The sequence below is a fragment of the Onychomys torridus genome, chromosome 1 (assembly GCF_903995425.1).
Source record: "Onychomys torridus chromosome 1, mOncTor1.1, whole genome shotgun sequence".
NCBI classification, from domain to species: domain Eukaryota; kingdom Metazoa; phylum Chordata; class Mammalia; order Rodentia; family Cricetidae; genus Onychomys; species Onychomys torridus.
Genome location: NC_050443.1, coordinates 18,674,350 through 18,691,971, shown reverse-complemented (window position 1 = coordinate 18,691,971; position 17,622 = coordinate 18,674,350). Strand labels below are relative to the sequence as shown.

The 17,622-nt window shown below is 41.9% G+C and overlaps 2 protein-coding genes across 2 annotated transcripts in view; one reads left to right on the top strand and one right to left on the bottom strand.

The window, feature by feature from the left end:
• Window positions 1-522: 522 nt before the first annotated feature.
• LOC118584088 (zinc finger protein 431-like) lies at window positions 523-17,612 on the bottom strand. The gene is made up of 5 exons (XM_036188062.1): window positions 17,448-17,612; window positions 15,175-15,395; window positions 6,001-6,127; window positions 5,553-5,648; window positions 523-3,996 (listed from the first exon to the last, which is right to left on the bottom strand). The coding sequence occupies exons 2-5, from the start codon at window positions 15,244-15,246 to the stop codon at window positions 1,685-1,687; spliced, it is 2,607 nt and encodes an 868-aa protein (XP_036043955.1). The 5' UTR covers window positions 15,247-15,395; window positions 17,448-17,612; the 3' UTR covers window positions 523-1,684.
• Window positions 17,329-17,622, top strand: part of LOC118591933 (sialic acid-binding Ig-like lectin 5) — a 50,632-nt gene continuing 50,338 nt past the window's right edge. Inside the window, 1 exon segment of the mRNA XM_036200392.1 lies at window positions 17,329-17,566. Within this exon segment, the coding sequence (XP_036056285.1) occupies window positions 17,329-17,566 (238 nt within the window).

Sequence of the window (17,622 nt, the reverse complement as noted above, 5' to 3'; positions counted from 1 at the left end):
ACTCCACTTTAAAAAGCCAGATACAGTGGTGCACATCTGTATTTAAAGCACTCCTCTGACAAGATGAACGGATGATGGAGAAAGGGGACTATCTCCTGGAAGCTCACAAAACAGCTAGCCTGGACCATGTAATGCAGTGGTAGAAACCAAAGATTCTGTACCCAGAAGTAGGAGAAAACAGACTCATGGAAGTTGTCCTCTGACCTCTACATATGTGCAAATAGCTCACAAATACCAGCACTCACACTCAAATAACTTTTAAAAATATGAAATATAGACTGAATGGTTGGTTCCAATATCACCACACACGTTACACATAGAAAGAAAAAGCTGAACAGACCAGAGCTAACCACAAAAGAAAAAAGCAACATCAACAGTGAATGCCCTAGAACTCATTTATTCAAAGTACATCCATATAATAAAAAAGTATTAATTATTGATGGTGTAAGCTCAAGATAGAGACCGTTAATAAAAATTAAAAAAAAAAAAAAAATAGCTACAGGACAAGCAAGATGGCTCAATGGTAACAGTGATGGTCACCAAGCCTGGCAATCCAAGTTCAATCCCCAGGATACACATGGTGTGAGATTACTAATTCTCACCAATTCACTGATCTCCTGACAGCCACATATACCTAGCAGCACATGTACATAAATATATACAAAATAAATGAATGTACTTTTTAATAATAAACTACCATCTTCTAGTATGCAGTTAATTCTATAAAACCTCACAAAATTGTGGGAATACATACAAGTCCATACAGGCACTGACCAAATACAGGCACATGTGTACACATGCCCACTTACAAAATCACCCTACTATTCTCATGGCTGGTACTTAAGGGTTTTACTAGACTCCCACAGCAAATGGGAATATCACTGACTTAATTTCCCATAAACTTTCTAAGTTTGGTAAAATATATTTTATATCACATTCTACAAAAACACTTCTGAAATTAATCAATGTCAACCTGAAATGAAATTCATGTTTAACAAGACAAATATAAATAAGTGTGCTTATCATTATTAGTTAATGTGTGACTCACTTTCCTCATGCATGTTTGTTATGTCTAAACAATCAATGCATAACTAGATTTGTTTTCTGTAATATTAATCAGGTGATGTGCAATTAGATCACACATAAAATGAACTTCAATTAGATAAAGAAATAAATTTCATTTTGGAATACACTAATAAGCTAGGAACTCATTTCTCAGTAAACCCTGTAATGTAAAACTGCACCTGTAAAAACTGACTGGTATGAGTCATGTAATTCTGTTAGAATACACATAGGTCATCCCTACCTATGAACTAATGATGGGACTGATCTGTGATGTAGTAATGATTTCCCAATCATGGCATTCCAAAAACTCTTCAATGTGAGTTCCTCCATGAGATGCAAAATCTGACCCACATTGTGAGAAACAAAGGTCTCACCCTAGTATGAGACATATGATATCTATATAGTTAACCTGCTACTCAAGATTTTTCCACATTCAGAGCACAAACAGGGTCTCTTTCCTGGGTGAATTCATTTGTTCATGCTGTCAGAGTTGGGCATTAGAAGCCAAGACTTTCCCACAGATACTACATTTGGAAGGCTTCTTCACCATGTGAATTCGACAGTATACCCTCAGTTGGTGTATCTGAGTAAACCATTTTCCATTCCAGCCTTGACATTCCTAAGGCTTGTCCTCAATGTGAGTTTGTAGATGAGATGTCAACTCTAACTTCTGTAAGAACACTTTCCCACATCTCTCACAGACAAAAGGTGTTTCCTTCCTGTGAATCAACTTATGCTTAGAAAAAACTGACCTGCTTCTAAAGGTTTTCCCACAGTGAGTGCATACATAAGGTCTCTCTCCTGTGTGAATTCGCTCATGCTCTTGGAGTTGGACCTTAGTACAAAAGGCTTTCCAACAGTTGCTGCATTTGTAAGGTCTCTCTCCTGTATGAATGAGAAGATGCACCTTCAGTTCAGATGGAGAACAAAATGATTTCCCACAGAAATTGCATTTGTAAGGCTTCTCAACAAGGTGAATTTTTTCATGTCTGCTCAATGTTGACAATTGTTTGAAGGCCTTTCCACACACAGAACACACATAAGGCCTCTCTCCTGTGTGAATTCGAGAATGTGCCTTCAGTTGAGATGTTTTACTAAATGATTTCCCACAATCAAGACATTTGCAAGGCTTCTCTCCTGTGTGGATTTGATAATGGGATTTCAGTTGGGATGGATAATTAAACAACTTCCCACAGTCAGGGCATTTGTAAGGCTTCTCCCCAATATGAAGCTGCTGATGGGGTGTCAAAGCAGACTCCTGGAGGCCTGTCTCGCATTTCTGAGAGACAAAAGGCTTTTCTTTAGTGTGAATTAACTGATGTTTACGAAAAGATGACCTGCTACTGAAGGCTTTTCCACATTCAGTGCACACAAAGGGTTTCTCTCCTGTGTGGATTCGCTCATGCTCTTGGACTTGTTCCTTAGTAGAGAAGGCTTTTCCACAATGGCTGCATTTATAAGGTCTCTCTCCGGTGTGAACTCGATAGTGTGCCTTCAGTTGGGACATTTTACTGAACAGTTTCCAACATTCACGGCATTTGTAAGGCTTCTCTCCCGTGTGATTCTGATAATGCACCTTCAGTTCACATGGAAAATTAAACGATTTCCCACACTCATGGCATTTATAAGGCTTCTCCCCTGTGTGACTATGGCAATGCACCTTCAGTTGGGATGGATAATTAAATGACTTCCCACAGTCACTGCATTTATAAGGCTTCTCCCCAGGGTGAAGTTTTTCATGCCTGTCTAGTATTGATTTCTGATTGAAGGCCTTTCCACACTGAGAACACACATAAGGCTTCTCCCCTGTATGAATCCGTTGATGCACCTTGAGTTTGGCTGTTTTACTGAATGACTTTCCACACTCACGGCATTCATAAGGCTTCTCACCTGTGTGACTTTGATGATGCACCTTCAGTTGAGATGGAAATTTAAAGGATTTTCCACAGTCATTGCATTTGTAAGGCTTCTCTCCATTGTGACTTTGTTTATGGGATGTCAACTCTGACTTACGTAAGAAGGCCTTCCCACATTTGTCACAGATAAAAGGCGTGTGATTCTTGTGAATCAATTCATGTTCATAGAAAGCTGACCTATCTCTGAAGGCTTTTCCACACAGTGTACATACAAATGGTTTCTCTTCTGTGTGAATTTGCTCATGCTCTTGGAGTGCAGCCTCAGTACAAAAGGATTTCTCACAACTGCTACATTTGTAAAGCTCCCCTCCAGTGGGACCTAGATGATCCACCTTCAGCTGAAATGGATAATTTGATGAGTCCGACACATAAAGGAAGGCCTTCCCTCCATTGTAAGAAACAATAGGTCTGTCCAGAGTGAGAGTGATCTCAGGTTTGTGCACAGATATGGCATAAAGTACCTCCCCACACTGAGAACCTGGATCTGCTTTCTCCTGAGAATGGTTTTCATGTATAGGTGGTTGTTTATGGCTGAGAACATCTCCATTCTCAGTACTTCTGCATGATTCTTCTCCTCCAGGAGTAACCACACAGTTAGCATTACAAGAGCCTTGTATCAGGAGCTGACTAGATGCAACAATGTTAATAAGCTGTTCTGTGACACTGCTTTCATTTCGACCATTTGCTCCTAGGTTTAGCTCCAAACATTTTGGAAGTAAGCAATATCGTGGAAGATTTTCTTGTGTAGAAATGAGGTAGGATCCCAAAGGAATGATTTCCCCAGGATTTTGGTATTTATGACCACTATTTGTACTCAGAGTTTTCTTGAGGAGAGTACCAGGAGGCAAGGGTAGAAACTGGTTTTGTTTATCTCTCTTTGCTATATCAGCATCCTGCTGTAGTTCTTGTAAAGGGGAACACCATGAACCATCTCTTGTGACTTCACTTGCCATATCACTATGAACTGAAGCTTTCTCAGATACTGTCTGTGGTGAGGTGTCAATTCCTGATTTTTCTAAAAACAGAAACAGATGAAAGAATAAACAGAGTGACTAAGATGAAAAATGAATCATACAGAGGGACTGAGACTGAACATAAATGCCTAAATCAGGTACTAATGATGCTGATGATGATAATAATTAGCAGAAACAAGTTAATCAATAACTGTATACAATGGAGGTCACCTACTTAGCAGACAATAATATAATTATGATAACAATGGATCAGATAATGAGGCATATAAACTAGTCAGCTGTATTTTTAAGATGGAAATATATAAACATGATAAGAACATCAGAAAGTTTCTGAATCCTATATAATAGAAATTAACTGCATGTTTGCATCAAAAGGTATCAAAAAGCAAAATAGCAACATTTGTTGCAATAAAATCTATCAGTAGCATTGACTGATCATGTGTCGTAAGTGGAATCCATAATTCACACAAGGAAAACTTAAACTAAGTAAGAAAGACACAGACATGGCGGCACAGGCCTTTAATCCCAGCACTCAGGAGGCAGAGGCAGGTGGATCTCTGTGTGTACAAGACAGCCTGATCTACAAAGTGAGTTCCAGGACAGCCAGGGCTACATAGAGACCTGCTTGAAAAACAACAATACTAACCAAAAAATAAATAAAATACCACAAAACAAACAAATAACAAAAGGAGATGGTCTATACTGATGCCAATGGGATTAAGAAAATAACTTGTGCATTCAAAAAGAAAATGGGTAGGGATTCCAAAATAATAAAATAAATTATAGCACCAAGAGAAAATAGTTCAGAAGCCCAGAAGAGAAAAGGTGATTAACCAGACAAAAAAAGACTTTCTGACTTGAATGAGGTAGATCCCAATTTCTGATCTCCCAAAATGAAGGAAGGGAACCATCTTACAGGAATGTTCTCATATATCTAAACAAGGCAGGAGAGATTATAAGGTCAGGGATTAAGAAATTCATCATAATATAACAATGAGTACTGCATATTCAGAATGAACAGAGCCTTTGAGGCAAACCTATCACAGAAGGAGAAGAGGAACATACCGAACACTAAGCCTAAGGCGTCACAACTAAGGGAAAAAGATGAACCAACAAAGGAAGGAAAAACCAATGAATTCAGAGATCAACAGGGAAAGCAAAAACAGATACAATATAAAGAATAATAAGAACCCAAAGACAATATACTAATTCAGAAGTCAGTTGTTAGAACACATAAATCACAACCAATTCTTTCTCTATTACTTGGGCAATATATTAACCAACTTGGCCAATGTCAGATGTTTATAAACAAGATGTGCAAATAAAAATTCTTGTGCATTTACACATGGGAGTATAACTGGTCATTATTATTAGAAAATGGCTGAGTTAGCCCACTTAGGTTCATTCATATCCATGGTCAGACAAGCTTGTACCAACAAACTCACCTTTCAGAAAGTCTCACATTGCCTCACATTAATAATAAATGGATTGCAGAATTAACCATAAAACTCCAAGGAGAAAACGACCTAAAGGACTTGGGGAGACAAACTGACAAAGGCCCCATGAAATCTACCCGACCTGGGAAGCAGTGGCTCACCTTGACAGTGCTGGCCTGGAAGTTCAGCCTTTCCTGCTTGTGCCTCCTTTCCTTTTTCCATCCTAAAGATGACTCCGGGGCTGGGAATGGGATACCCTGTGAATCAGAAAGAAAGATATTGGATTTTGGGTAGTTTCTTGTCTCAGAGATGATCCAGTGAAGCTTTGTACTGCCTCGTTAGTAAAACCAAGTCAACATTTTCTATTGTGTATAATTAATACTTGTAGGTACACACACAAACACACACACACAAAATATGAAGCATCAGGGCAAATGAAGCAAGTACACATACATATACAGAGAGAGAAAGAAAAAGAGAGAGAGAGAAAGAAAAAGAGAGAGAGAGAGAGAGAGAGAGTGACTTCTGATACCCCAGCATACTCTGTAAAGGGAAGGAAGGAAATCCTTAATGGAGCTCATCCTGGACCCCCAGACCAGCTGTGCTCACCCACTGCCAAGAGGTGGCTGTAGATCTCCAGCATCACGTCCTGGTACAGGCGTCTCTGGGCAGAGTTCAGCTGCTGCCACTCCTCCTGGCTGAAGTTCACCGTCACATCCTCAAAGGACATCCACTTCTGTAATAATGAACCACAGTTCACTGTGAATGACTCATCATTTGAAAATGGAAAAGTTATATATAAGGTTAGGTTTTTAATGACATTTCACTGCATTTCCCATAAAATATCTACTTTCTATTAATTTGGGGGGGATAGAGAACACTTATAAAGCAATCAATCCTGCCATCCGTCATACACAATCACATTTTTTAAGTATGTTAGAAAAGGATTATTTTTAATACTCTTAGTACACAGCACAACATTGACTAAGCAACAATATTCCAGCTTATAGTTATGCTGGATACACTGGATTCAACATCATGAAACAGGCATTTAAAAGCTACTTTGCTAAAAGTATTAGCTCCTTGCTTGGGAACTAAATACCAGAGAAAAGCCTGGCATCTCTGATTTCATTCTATGTCTGTCTCCTTGACTTTGGGTCATCTACCTACCTCTGCATATTAGCACATACTACTCAAGGAGTGCCCATCTAAACTATCCCAACTCCCTTCAAAGATGAAAGCACAAAGACTGGTTATTGTCCTTGCCCTTAATTTTCCCTTTTGAAGCTGTACCCTGAAGCAGAAGTAATCACCCCAAAAGAACTTCCTTTTTGCAATAGGGACTTCTTAGTTATACTGTGGCTGCTTACTGAATAGCTATGAAAACAAAGCCCCCCAGTACCTGGTCCCTAATACAAAAATCAGCATATTCTCTTTCTTCCTCTTCCTCTCTTCAAACAGAGCCTCATTCTGCAGCCTGACTGGCCTTGAACTAACTGGCCCAGAACTTGCTATGTAAATCAGGATGGCCGAACAACACCGCAGTCATCCTCCTGCCCCTGTGTAATATTTTCTCAAGGTGTTTCTATCAAGTATTTTGTCCAGGTGAGGAGAAAAGTAGGGAATACACCCGCATTTTATCTTATTGACACTTCTTTCTCTCTGTACACCTGTACAATGCACTTCCTAAAACTCTTTTTTTTTTTTTTTTTTTTTGGCCAGAGCTGAGGACAGAACCCAGGGCCTCGTGCTTGCTAGGCAAGCACTCTACCACTGAGCTAAATCCCCAACCCCCACTAAAACTCTTAATTCCACCTAGGAAAAGAATCCACACACAAAAATATTTTTAATACACCAACCACAGACACAGATTACATCATTTGAACAGGTGATTTATAAAAAAGAAAACACAAACTCTTACATATAGCTACTGCTAATAAATGTAAACCTGACTCCCTCTTCCGAAGCTCCCACAAGTTTTAGGTGTCTCTACGGTCCTTGGCTTCAAACTCCAACTTCAGTTTATATGAATACCTCTTGAAACCAGTTCTATAAGTCAACTCAGTAGAGCTTGTGATGGTCAATGTTAATTATTAACTTAATTAATGTGAGAAAACCTGTCTTAATAATAGACAAGAACATTCTCTGGGCATGAGATATTGGACTATATAAGATGGGGGTAAATGAAATTAGAGATGTGACTTAGCAGTTTAGAACACTTGCTGCTCTTGCAGAGTATCTGGGTTCAATTCCCAGCACCTACATGGTAGCTCACAACCAGCTATAACTCCAGTACCAGAGGATCTGATGCTCTTTTCTAGTCTCCAAAAGCACCAGGCACACACACTTTACACATACATGCAAGCAAAACATTCATCATACATATAAAATTTAATAATCCCATGGTACACTCTTCAAATTACACAGCCCACAATGTTGCTCTGAGTCTCCCTTGGCCAATAACAGCTACATGCCATGTGTCACCATCATACTAGACCTCACATGTTCAGATTTAAATACCAGCTTACCAGAAATATAAGGATGGGAGTTCATGTTAAATGACAGCATCAAAAAGCAATTTAGCCAAATCTAGAATTTGTCACAATCTAAAAGGATAACCCAAAGTTCAAGAAATGATTAAATTGGGGGAGAAAAGTTAAAAGAAACTAAAATTTTATTTATTTATTTATTTATTTATTTATTTATTTATTTATTTATTTAGGTTTTTTGAGACAGGGTTTCCCTGTGTAGCTTTGTGCCTTTCCTGGAACTCACTTGGTAGCCCAGGCTGGCCTCAAACTCACAGAGATCTGCCTGGCTCTGCCTCCCGAGTGCTGGGATTAAAGGCGTATACCACCACCGCTTGGCTAAAATACTTTTTAGTTAGGCTGGATATGTGGACACTGGCTGGACCTCGAAAGGAAGACTCTATATATGGAAGTATGACCAGGAACAGATGATGTTAAGAAGGACTTATGGTTATGTAAAAAGGTTAACATCTCAGAGATAAATGCCAACACACAGAGGAAAGTATAGGCTCTGATAATTGGGTTATAAATAACCTAGCAATGAAAAAGAGGATGAAATAGGATGGGACCTATGCTGATAATTACTCAAAGAAGGGGTTAGAGATCCTTTTTTTTTTTTTTTTGGAGACAGGGTTTCTCTGTGTAGTTTTGGTGCCTGTCCTGGATCTTGCTCTGTAGACTAGGTTGGCCTCAAACTCACAGAGATCCACCTGCCTCTGACTCCTGAGTGCTGGGATTAAAGGTGTGCACTACCACTGCCCAGCTAGAGATACAATTCATTCTACTTTTACTTATGTGTGAAAATCTTAATACAACAGGATCCCACATGTGTAACTGGACACATGGCTATTTCCTTCTGGAACTGGGAGTACTTTTGATAGCTCTTCTTCCAGGCTGACACTAGTCACACTGGCAAACAGAAAAACCCACCATTCTTCCATGTGAAAAATATTTTGTATTAAAATTCTTTACACTGACATGTCAGACATATAACTGTAACTATAATGAATAATTCCAGTAATAGTCCATTGAAATGTCTAATGGAGAAAATGTCAATTGATTATATAACTTTGAGAAGTTTCCCTTGGAGCATTCAACAATTTATTAAAAAGTGCTGCCTCCTGTGGAGAGAAACCTGAACAGCCATGCTTAGTGACACTTTTAATTTCAGCACTGCCAAGGCAGTTGGCAGGTGGATCTCTGAGAGTTCGAGGCCAGCCAGGTCTACATAGTAAGTTTCAGGCCAGCCAGGGCAACATAGAGAAATCTTTCCTCAAAACCAAAACAAGCCTCCCAAGAATGCATGCACTCCGCAAATTCACATCTACCTTTGACAGATAATCAATTCATGAGACTGGAAACTTCATAAATGGGACTTTAAGAATATATGACACCGGGTGGTGGTGGTGCATGCCTTTAATCCCAGCACTCGGGAGGCAGAGCCAGGCGGATCTCTGTGAGTTCGAGGCCAGCCTGGACTACCAAGTGAGTTCCAGGAAAGGCACAAAGCTACACAGAGAAACACTGTCTCAAAAAACAAAACAAAAAACAATATATATATATATATATATATATATATATATATATATATATATGAATGACAACATACTGAGATGATGAGCATGAGCAACTAGGCAGCAGAGCCACACCAGATAACCAATCTGCTAGGACTTTGAAGTCTTAATAATTGGGAAAAGCATGGGAAGACCTTGACTCGAACAAAACAAAACAGAGTTCAGGGCCAGACTCAGTTATATAGCTAGTTGAAGACCATCTTGGTCAACTAAGACCCTTTCTTTAAAAAAAAAAAAAGAAAAAGTTTACAAAAAGGAAAAAAATAATATTTAACAGTATAAATATAAAACACAGCTACAAGAACAAAAATGAACAGCAAAATAATGTAAACAATAAAAATATAAGTGAAAAAAGATACCATAAAGGAAAATCAGAAGCAAAGTTCCTTAAAAACACTAAAACAACAAGCAAACAGCAACAAAAAACAAAGAAAGAAAACAAGCCAGGTGTGATGGTATATGCTTGCAATTCCAGAGCTTAGAAGGTGGAGTGAGGAGGATTAGGAGTTCAAGACAAGTGCTGACTACCCAGGCGGTCTGAGGCCAGTCTGGGCTATGTAAGACCCTATCAAGAACCACAGAAGACTAGGAGTAAGGAAGAGAAAGAACAATGACCAAATAGGTAAATGGACACCACTACGTAATCTCAGCCACATATCTATAGACATACAAATTAAACTATCCACAAACAAATGCCCTGCTTCCAGTGAGCTGCTTGGCAATGATCAATACAATGACTGAACCTGCACAGCTCTACCTTGCTGCACTTACGCAAACAGCAGGAATGCTGGGTGTCAGACAATGCACAGTTCACAAAAGTCTGCAGTTTTCCAAACTGGCTTGACCTATTGACACTCTCAGCAGTGGCACCAACAGTGTTCCTCAGCTTCCTTTGGGACATAAGCACATCTACATTTTGTATTTTTGGTGTGGCTAATTTTAGACATTCCAGTGGAGGGAGCCATAGCAATTACACATGCATTTCCCACTCAACTGAGGAAGCCTAGTTTTTCCGGTTTCCTTTACTACACAAGCAAGTCTCTTGCTCATTCAATATTATGTGGAAAAAAGCTTTTACAAGAAGTTAGTCCAGGCACTTGGGAGATAGAGGTAGTCGGATTTCTGTAACTTCAAGGCCAGCCTGGGCTACAGAGCAAGTCCTGGCCCAGCAAAGGCTACTGAGACCTTGTCTCAAAAGGAGAAACTTGTGTCGATCTGTGCCTTGTCTCTCCCATGAGGAGGGAACGTACACTGAGGAGAGGCAGGGCTTTGAGACTGGACAGTGAGTGACTGGGGAAGGGGCCAGAAGTGGCTAAGGATCATGCTAGTGAGACCCAGACAATAGAGGGATGGAAGATACTGCACAGGATAAAGTAAAACAACACAGAAAGCTTTGTTTTTCCAACTCATCAATCCATCTGGAAAAGCCACATTTCAAAATATCACAAATTGCAAGAACAGGACTACATGCCATTAATCAAACAATAAAAGGTTCTTAAAATTACATTTTTTAAAAACATGATATTTTTTTAATTTTGTGTATGCAGGCTTATGTACCTGTGTGTGCAGTATGCACAAAGGTCAGAAAAGGCTATTGGATGCCCCCAGAACCAGAGTTACAGACAGTTGTGAGCTGTCTAGGAACCGAACCTGGTTCCTCTGCTAGAGAAGTGAACGTTCTTAGCTGCTAACCTAAAATTCCTTTAGCAACCTAAAATTCCTTTACAAAAGAACAGTAACTGAGCTAAAAGAGGGCTCAGCAGATTAAAGGCACCTCCATCAAGACTGACGATGGAAATTTGATCCCCAGGACCCACAGTGTAGAGAGAGATGATTCCCACAAGTTGTCCTCTGACATCTACATTTTGTGACACATGCACATACAAAGAAATAATGTATTTAAAAATTAACAAAAGAATAAAAGCAGCACATTAAAAATAAATAGTACTGAGAGACAGCTGTCTTGCAAAGGACCTAGGTTCAGTTCCCAGCATCCAAATGGTGGTTCACAACTGCCTGTAACTCTAGTTCCAGTGGATTCTATATCCTCTCTGGCCATCTCAGGCACCTGCTTGCACACAGTGTGTGTGAACTCTTCCAGGCACAAACACATAAATAAATATTTTTTAAAAGCTTTAAATAGCCAAGTACGGTAGAACACACCCTTAATGTGGAAAGGAGAAGTAGGCAAATTACTGAGAGTTTAAGGGCAGCCTGGTCTACATGGCAAATCCAGTGCAGCCAGGGATACATAGTGAGAACTAAATAACAAATAATCCTTAGGTCTCAAAGAAACCTGGGACAGACAGAAAGCTCAGAGAGGTGCCTGCCTACCATATCAAAGCAGACACTGGCTAGCTCTCCTAGCATTCCTCAGTACTGTGGCTCCTGGAAGCACTTCCCACTCTGCCCCTACTCTAAACCTCAGCCTCCCAGGGTCTGGGCTTCCGCTTCCCTCCCCACAGCCAGAACCCCACATAACCCAACCGTTTGGGCTCTGCAGCTCTCTTGGCCTCGTTGCCCAGGCCCCCAGTGCCTCTCTTGCTATTCTCATGGTCTGCTCTAATCAGCCTGCCAAGTGCAGCCTGGACTCTCTCCTCTGCCTGCTTTCTCTTTTATTTCTACAATACTTTAGGAGTAGTTGTGTCTTCCTCCTTTTATTTTATTTTTCATTCAATAAATAACAGTAACTGGACCTGGTGAGATGGCTCAGTAGGTAAAGCCTGACCACCTGAGTTTCATTACTAGAACCTACATACAGGTAGAAAGAGAAAACTAATTCAAAGTGTCTTCTGACTTCCATGCCCACACAAAGGCAATCACATAATCATAAACACATACAGACACCACACACAGAAATAATAAAAAATAAAGAAAATGTTTTAAAATGGAAAACTAGATGGACATGTTGGCACACAACTTAATCCCAGCACTTGGGAGGTAAAGGCAGGTAAACTTCTATGAATTCAAGGCCAAGCTGGACTACATAGTGAGTTCCAGCCCAGCCAGGGAGACCTTGTCTCAAATATATAACATGTGGATAGTGGGAAAAACATATTTGGGATAGGAATAAGCAATAGAAGGTTTTAGCAAGTGCAAAGAGATTTCCAGGTACAGGTAAACTCAGCCATAGATAAATGCAATAAATAGCGAAACAGCATTTCCATGACATGTTCAAATACATGCACACAAACTCTTACAGATTCCTCATCTGAACACCGCAATCTGTGGTATTTATTTTGCTTCTCACACATGCACAGCTCAAGAATTTATCCATCATTATCCAAAGCAGTGGCCCCCTGCACCTCCCAAATGGCAGACCCAGGGGCAATGTCCTAAACAGAAGGCATTTGTCTGGGTAAACAGAAGTCTAAATGTGAGTATCCGTTCACTAGAACCATCCTTAATCTATCTTCCCTCAAAGGTCAACTAAGGTCCTGGTCAATTCCTTATATCAACCCTGCTGACATAAAATCTGTTTGCTTTTTTCCCATACCTCTCTCCTTCAGTTTGCTCCTCTATAAACCCTTCTACCCATGGAGGAGTCTAGTTTGGTAGTTTTCACTGTACCCTTACTTACACACCCATCCCAGGAACTCCTGCAAGGTACACCACAAAAAAATCAGAGCAGCTATGAACTGGAAGAGAAACCCACAGGACTTTGGGGACCAAGGGACCTGGATACATGAGAAGAAAAGAACACTCAGATGACAGTGTAGGGAGATAACAGGACAATGCAGAGTATGGAGTACCAAGACATAAGCCTGGCCATGAAGTCAGAAAATCACCAAAAGTTTCCTTACGGGAAGCAGGGAATGAACCGGCAGCCAGACCCTGGAGCACACTGCAAGCTTGAACCCCAGGCTGGCAGCTGCTTCAACATATGAGTTTAGCTGGCTGTGTCATCTGTGCCTCAGTTTCTCTTCTTTAAAAATGAGACAACAGCATCAGCTCAGGAGCCTCCTGTGAGGATTAGCACTGTGCCTGGGACACAGGAAGCAGCAAGTGAGCAACTGCTGCTCCTGCTGCTGTCTGTCTGCTACTGGTAACTTCATGAACAGGACATAGAAACATTCAGAGAAATTATTAGCACAATGAATCTCTAACCTATAATGTTACTCATCAGAAAGAAAAACAAACAGTTGTGCATCAGACAAAACTGTACATACAAACAGGCAGCTGGAGCTGCACCGTACACAGCTATCCAAGTAGCAGGGAAGATGGATCTGCTAAGAATAGCGTCCAGTTGGGTATTGAGATGAACAGTCCAGGAGGCTGGAGACTGACCCTTTCCTTCAAGGTCAACTTAAAACACTACCTTCCCAGTAACACTAGAAGGCAGACCAACCCAACTGCCCTCCTTAGGATTTAAAGCACCACACAAAAAGGTGGCAGGGCTTTGCTAAGGTCTGTTAAGGGAAAGCTACTTGCTCCTGGTCAAAAGAATGAAATCTCAGCTTTACCTCCAGACCAAGGTGGAAATAGGACATTATGATCAGCTCCAAAGATTGGAACTTTACAAACTAATGTCCCCTCATGGAAGAACTAATCCAACTCCTGGCAACTTGGGCAGATGTTCACCAGGAAAGCAGATTCATCTCTAGAAACGCTAAAGACTGGGAGGAATATTTATGACCCTAATCCGTCTCCTCCCTCAGAAAAGTACTTATAGATCTTCACTGTTAGGCTAGCAGGCTTTTCTGAGCTCTCCCACAAGAAACTAACTTTTCCTTCTCTTTTTCAGATCCTGGCCCAAAGCCTACTAAGCATGCTTTCTCTGGTATACTAGGTTTCCTGAGTGTCTCTGAAAACACCAATCACCCACAGCTGCCTCTTCCTACTGCCACTGCTGGCTTCATTGCCAAAGTAGATGGCTTGTTTCTCTCTCCTGTTCTCCATCTCTCTCCTCCCTGCAACTACAGGAGTTTCAGGATACCTGCCTTGTTAGCTTGTTCTGTTTTCCCTAAAACTCTAATATAAGTCATCCTGGGGCTTCCTTCTGAGTCTATTTTAAAATTCTTTTACTCATGAGATGAACAACTGACAAAATGGTACCTTCCATCCCAGATGCACCAATTCTTACAGGGATGGGCGTAGTAGCAAGCAATCTTTAAGAACTGAGGATAGCAAGATGTGGAAGACGAACAAATATAAAAAACGAGAATTCAAGAGGGAAGAGCTTGTCATTTAAAAAAAAAAAAAATTGAGGCTGGGCGGTGGTGGCACACGCCTTTAATCCCAGCACTCGGGAGGCAGAGCCAGGCGGATCTCTGTGAGTTCGAGGCCAGCCTGGGCTACCAAATGAGTTCCAGGAAAGGCTCAAAGCTACACAGAGAAACCCTGTCTCAAAGCCCCACCCCACCCCCCCAAAAAAATTGATGAAACAATATCTATAGTGGTGTAGGCCTGTAATCTCAGCACTGGAGAGGCTGAGGCAAAAAAGGTGTTGAGTGTGATAGCAGCCTGGTAAGTTCCAGGCCAGCCCCACATACACAGTAAGACCCTATATCCAACAAAAGGGAGGGCAAGGGGGGTGAGGGGTAGTAAATTGATGTGGGATACACACAGTCCACTCTTAACTAGATTAAAGATCATCTCAGAAATGGGTAACACAGGGTCTGCAGCTTCTTGTGTCTGCCCTCAAGTCCAGAAGAAGCAAGTATGAAGTCACTCCTGCTTACCTCACATGACCCATGCTGCACCTCTGCACCCAATGGTTGGATCTGGTGTAGGAAATTTGTATCAGCAGCCATGTCTCCTCTGATCTTCTAGTCTTGATGTTTCTTGGTAGTAAATACAAATTCCTCAAGAGTCACAAATGCTGAAGCAAGGCTAGCTGTGGTACAGCAGGGAATCCTGAATGACTTCAGGGGTCCCAGGAGCTCTGAGACACTGAAAATCCCTAAAAGACAATGACCCAATATCAGACCATGAAGTGGTGAGGGCCCACATGGAAGATCACATGAAGGCACTGAAGAGGATACATAAAAGCCCTGCTCGTTATTAGTCCGGATTATAAATCAAACAACAAAAGAAAAGAACAACAACAAAAAAAAAAGTTTAAAACCATCAGTTTGGAAGGAAGGACACACTTGCAGCGCTCACATATTAACTAGGAGAAAAACAATATGCTAACCTAGTTGTTTACAAAATGAGGACTTATTATAAGGATCCAGAATGCCATACCAGAAAGGGCCCACTAGGCCCTCAGCACCTGCCTGAAAGGTAGTAAATACCAACCAAAACTGAGTAAGCTGCAGACTTAATTTTGATTTCATTTCAAACAACCCTTTCAGCAACACATAGTAAACACCAGTATTCTGTTTAATTTGCTCATAGGTCACTAAATAGAAGAACAGTGGCAGAGATTCAAGCTGGTTTGATTCTAAGGAACACACTGACCACCATATTCTATGTAGTCTCTTCTGTAGTCAGCATCTAAAAACAGCATTTCTGCTTCCTGTAGCCCAGAGAGCTCAGGATGAGAGCCAATTCTGATTCTAGTCTTAGTTTCTAGACATTTCTCTGTCTACACACAGCCACATCATGAAAAATTCACTCACCCAACCCTTACCCACCCCCCGCCCCCCCCCCCCACACACACACACACACACACACACACACACACACACACACACACGCATGCGCCCAAAAAAACCTAAGAAAGGGTTGGGGGATTTAGCTCAGTGATAGAGCGCTTGCCTAGCAAGCGCAAGGCCCTGGGTTCGATCCTCAGCTCCAAATAAATAAATAGATAAATAAATGAAATAAAACATAAGAAAATGCACCAGGACCTCTCCTCACTAAGCACTTCTGTTCACGAGATGTCCCCTCTCCACCAGAATACAGCCACTGACACAGATAAGTTCCAGTAACCTCCAACCAGTGGGGTATGGACTGCATGCCAGGTTACAAACTGCCTCCTCATTACTGCCTTAGTACTCCCCCAAAAAATGCTTCCAGGAAGGAATAACATACTGGGGTGTGTGTGTGTGTGTGTGTGTGTGTGTGTGTGTGTGTGTGTGTGTGTTTGAGATGGGGGTCTATTATGTAGCTCGAGGCTCTGGCTGTCCTGGATCTCGCTCTGTAGACCTAGCTGGCCTCGAACTCACATAGATCCGCTTGCCTTTATCTCCGGAGTGCTGGGATTAAAGGCGTGTGCCACCACCGGTGGAAGAATTTATTTTTAATATTCATGGTCATTTCCTTCAATAATGCTAGCCACCTACAGCGGGAGGAACTGGTAAAGCAGATCCAACAACAGCACACAAAAAAGGAAATTCCTTACTTTTACAGACCTTAGAGAGAAGTCTCTGAGCTCAGCAGCTTAGATACCAGACAGGATGCAAAGCGTGCCCCCCGCCCAAGACAGACAGACAGGCAGGCAGACACGAGAAGGGAAGAGGGAGGAAGACGGGACGGAGCAGGGAGAGGCGAACAGAGAGACATCTTAGTCTGGCACTTTCTATTTTGGTACACCTGACCGGTTTGTTTCTCTTCATGCAGTACAACACGGTCCAGCAGTACACTCACTGGCTACTCAAACACGACAACCAGAGTGGCCCTCACAAGCACCCTACACCGCCCCAGGTTACATCGCTGCCCGAGATGACTTCTACGCCAGTCATGGCCTGAGTGGGTCCCAAGCCACCTCAAGGTCCTCGTCCTAAGCCCCAGGCTCCCACCCAGGACCGGCTCCTGCAGCGCCCACTCCCCGAGTCCTGCCCCGATCCTCCTCACAGGACAACTTGCACGGACGGCGGTGTGAAATCCCAAAGGAGAGCCCACTGGGAGGTGACAAAACACACAGGACGCGGAAGACCCGCTAGAACGGGATGAAAACGAACCGACGACCCCCACCTTACCCACCGCATCCCCCTGCAGCCGCCTCAGCGGTCAATCTGCACAAACCAGCGCTCAGCAGCAGCGTCCGCCCTGCCCCGCAGCCACTCACCTCAGGCTGCACCTCAGAGAGCTCTGCAAACCGCACGCCAGGGCCGCGACTTCCGCCCATGAACGCCAAAGAGTTCCGGATGGAAAAGTTCCAAACCACCTCGCGGAACCGCCAGCGAAGTAACACTAGAATGACTAGACCATTTCACCTTTCATGGCCACTCTATTTCCGGTGT

What these genes read in the sequence shown, in the direction of transcription:
- LOC118584088 (XM_036188062.1), bottom strand. Translation starts at nt 15,246, where the DNA reads ATGGCTGCTGATACAAATTTCCTACACCAGATCCAACCATTGGGTGCA. An exon ending in TGCAGCATGGGTCATGTGAG is followed by an intron (nt 6,128 to 15,174) that starts GTAAGCAGGAGT and finishes TCATTATTACAG; the next exon opens with AAGTGGATGTCCTTTGAGGA. An exon ending in CAGCCACCTCTTGGCAGTGG is followed by an intron (nt 5,649 to 6,000) that starts GTGAGCACAGCT and finishes TCTGATTCACAG; the next exon opens with GGTATCCCATTCCCAGCCCC.